At 55.8% G+C, this 3,342-nt stretch overlaps 1 protein-coding gene across 1 annotated transcript; it reads left to right on the forward strand.

Moving 5' to 3' along the window:
- Positions 1-1,959: 1,959 nt before the first annotated feature.
- Positions 1,960-2,730, forward strand: LOC104624980 (transcription factor 21-like). Its single transcript, XM_010292484.1, has one exon. It carries the CDS (start codon positions 2,152-2,154, stop codon positions 2,728-2,730), a length of 579 nt encoding a protein of 192 aa, XP_010290786.1. The 5' UTR covers positions 1,960-2,151.
- The last annotated feature ends 612 nt before the right edge of the window (positions 2,731-3,342 follow it).

A 3,342-nucleotide genomic window follows, 5' to 3' on the forward strand; every position in this document is an offset into this window, starting at 1 on the left:
AATGTACTTATCCTATTGTGAGTGGGAAGGTGTTATCTTCCAGCCAAACCGTAAACAGCTGGTTTAAAGTTTATAGTTGCCCTTTTTCTTCTGGCTTATGTGAGCCAAGGAACCAAAATGGATCAAGAGATAGGAAAGACTTCCTTGCTAGTTATCAAAATTGACACTCTGCCTCCTACTGAAACTTTAATCTACGGACTGTACGTAGCGCTTGGCAGACGTACCAGCTTGGCCCTCCACAATTTTTGTTTCTTTGTTTTTTGTTTAGTGCACGCGGAAAACCCGATGTGATGCTCATACAGATCAGTAAGAGACTTTTCTGTGGCTCCCGTGACCATGGATTAACTCCGAAGCTACTGCACGCCACGGTGGCATCTAGGCTGTACATTTTTTTCCAGAGCTATGCGAATCCTCAGGTAAGCGGCTGAGTAAGTGGAGTTGCTCCTGCAATCAGATCAGTCACTGTGTCCAGAAAGGTCCCACGTGTGGATCGTGCCCAGTCCTTTAGCCCCCCGTGTTCACAACCCAGGCTGCTGGGGGACCTGCGAGGCTTCAGGAAGCGTGTGAGGAGGGAAGGAGCTACGGGAGCAAGTTCATGCTTCACAGGCCTCTTTGGGCTCCACATGTGGCTTTAGGAGAAGACTTTATACAGAGAGGAAGAAGAGCTAGGCCAAGGTTAACTGCTTTTAAAAGCCTGCTCTGCAGAGACTGAATACACATGTGCATAAAGATCGTAACTGCAGTGTACATCTGCTCATTCAACCCGCTCATTCACGCTAGTGGTACAACGACGGGGAATGCTTGGCTTCCGATGGGGAATGCTTGGCTTCCCTGGTTGCAGAGTACTGCCTGACGCCTTCGCTCCCACCGCTCCCACTGAAGGGGCCTTATCTTGCCTCTTTAGTCAGGTAGAACTCCCTGACTTCTGAGCATGCACAAATCAGCAGACAAAGGGCTCCACGGGTAGCGCAGAGCGAAACACTGACATCTGCTCTGCAACAACACCCCAGAAAAGGGTTTGTTTTCTCTGCGATGTCTACCATCCAGTATCCAGCCCCCTTTTCCCTTCACTTCAGTGCACACCCTTGCTGCCCCATCCGCAGCCACGCTGAACCTCCCCAGCGGCGCAGTGATCTCCCTCGGCTCGGTGGGGCTCCGCGGAGCGCCGGGATCTCGGCCACCCGGCACACCTGCGGATGGGGCAGCCTCTGGGATGCTTACAGCTGGGGGGGGACTCAAAGAGTGAGAGAGGACCAGGACCTGGGAGGTCACCCAGGAGGGCTGCAAGAAGTCAGATCCTCCAGCCTCCAGTCCCTGGGCTGTGACGGGAAGGTCCATGCTGCCAGCCGGACGGCGGAGCGCTCCCTTCCTGGAATACGCTAGTAGCTGGACAGGATGCGTTCGCAAATACAATCATCTACAAATCTCCCACAGATTAGGTTACAGGACAGCATTTCGACAGCATGCATTACAAAGCTCCCTGGAAGGCTTGGCTGGTGGGTCTGCTGCTCGCTCTCTGCTCATGACCCATTTTGGCTTTCATCAAGAATCATGACACCAGCTGCCTGGGTCATCTAGGAGGCAAGGAGGGGGAGAGCAACCCTGGGCTGGAAAGGGAAGTGGGGAAGGAGAAGAGGAGGAGAAGGAGGAAGGGGGAGGATAGAAAGACAGAGCGGAGAGAGAGAGAGAGAAAGTTGCTTTGCTCCAGTTGTGAAGCTTTGAATCCCAGTTCCGAGCTCTCGGCAAAGGCTCGCCAGGATACCTCATTCCCAGTCCTGTGCAAAGGTCTGTGATTGGGGATGTGGTGTGCTCAGCGGGCAGGGCCCCTCCCCTGGGCTGGATCCGCCTCTCTTATCCCCCAGATAAATTACTAGTGTCCTCACTAAATTCCTCGGCTTTCTCTCTCTCTCTCTCTCCCTCCCTCTCTCACACACGCTCCCTCCCTCCCTCACAGGCAAAGCAGGGTTGGGGGGCGGGAGGGCAGGGATCCTCTCTGGACTGGTATCGCGCCTTGGTGCTGGGGGGGGAGGGAAGGGGAGGAAAATACTGGTGCCCCTTCTCTCCTCTGCCGCCTTGAAGTAGATTTGAGAAGCGGCCCTTCCTCTCCCCCCCTTCCCCCCTTCCCGCTGGTCCTTTGGCATCTTCCAGACCATGTCCACTGGGTCTCTCAGTGATGTGGAAGATCTGCAGGAGGTGGAGATGCTGGAGTGCGATGGCCTGAAAATGGATACTAACAAAGAGTTTGGGGCGTCCACCGAGAGCAACGAGGAGGGATCCAATGGCGAGAATGGCTCCCCTCAGAAGGGGAGAGGGGCCTCGGGCAAGAGGAAGAAAGCTCCCCCCAAGAAGAGCCCTTTAAACGGAGTGAGCCAGGAGGGAAAGCAGGTCCAGAGAAACGCTGCCAACGCCAGGGAGAGGGCGAGGATGAGGGTCCTTAGCAAAGCCTTCTCCAGGCTTAAGACCACCCTGCCCTGGGTGCCCCCAGACACCAAGCTTTCCAAACTGGACACCTTGAGGTTGGCCTCCAGCTACATCGCTCACCTGCGGCAGATCCTGGCCAATGACAAGTATGAAAATGGCTACATCCACCCAGTCAACCTGGTAAGTCACGGCCTGCCGGGGCCAGGCACTCTGCGTGCGTGTGCATGGGGAGAGGCGGCGAGGAACTGGGATGGGGCATGTGCGGGGAGAAACCTTTGCTGTGCTTCTCACAGAGTCTGGTGCCAGTAGGATAGCGAGGGGTTCTGTGGCACTCAGGCTCCCAGCCGCCCTCCTGCCCTGTGCCCCGAGAGCCAAGCATTGCAGGCCCCATCCGCTGCTCCTGGTGGACCTCCCCAGAGGACAGGCAGGGGCCACGCTGGCCATGGATAGGCAGGGACAGGCTTTACTGCCCCAGAAATGCCTGAGAAACCTCAGCAGGTTGATGGAAGCTTTTTGCCTTCGAGCGGGCGGGTACAGGAATTTGGGTAGAGAAAGGTATGTTTTAGGAAGGGCTCAAGCCAAGGACCCAGGGTTTTATCATTTATTTACACACACACCCCCCATTCTAGTGTTTCCAGCCGTAGTAGTCCCCTCAAGCCCTAGCTTTTTTGAGACAGAGCTCTTGGGGCTCTGCGCTCAGACACTTGGATTTGCTCGGTCCAGGACGTTTCTCCTATCCATATAAACTGGCAAAGGAGAAATAAGTACCAGTGCGGATGTCCTGGGGGGGGCGTCTGCCCCAGACACCCTCCGCAAAGCCTCCCTGGGCTCTGCGGTGTCCCTCCTGCTGCTCCCACCACCCACAGAAAGTTTTGCTGAGCAGCCCGGGGCCTCCCAGCAATAACCTGGCCACCAGAAACA

The sequence above is a fragment of the Phaethon lepturus genome, unplaced genomic scaffold, assembly GCF_000687285.1.
Source record: "Phaethon lepturus isolate BGI_N335 unplaced genomic scaffold, ASM68728v1 scaffold50908, whole genome shotgun sequence".
Classification (NCBI taxonomy): domain Eukaryota; kingdom Metazoa; phylum Chordata; class Aves; order Phaethontiformes; family Phaethontidae; genus Phaethon; species Phaethon lepturus.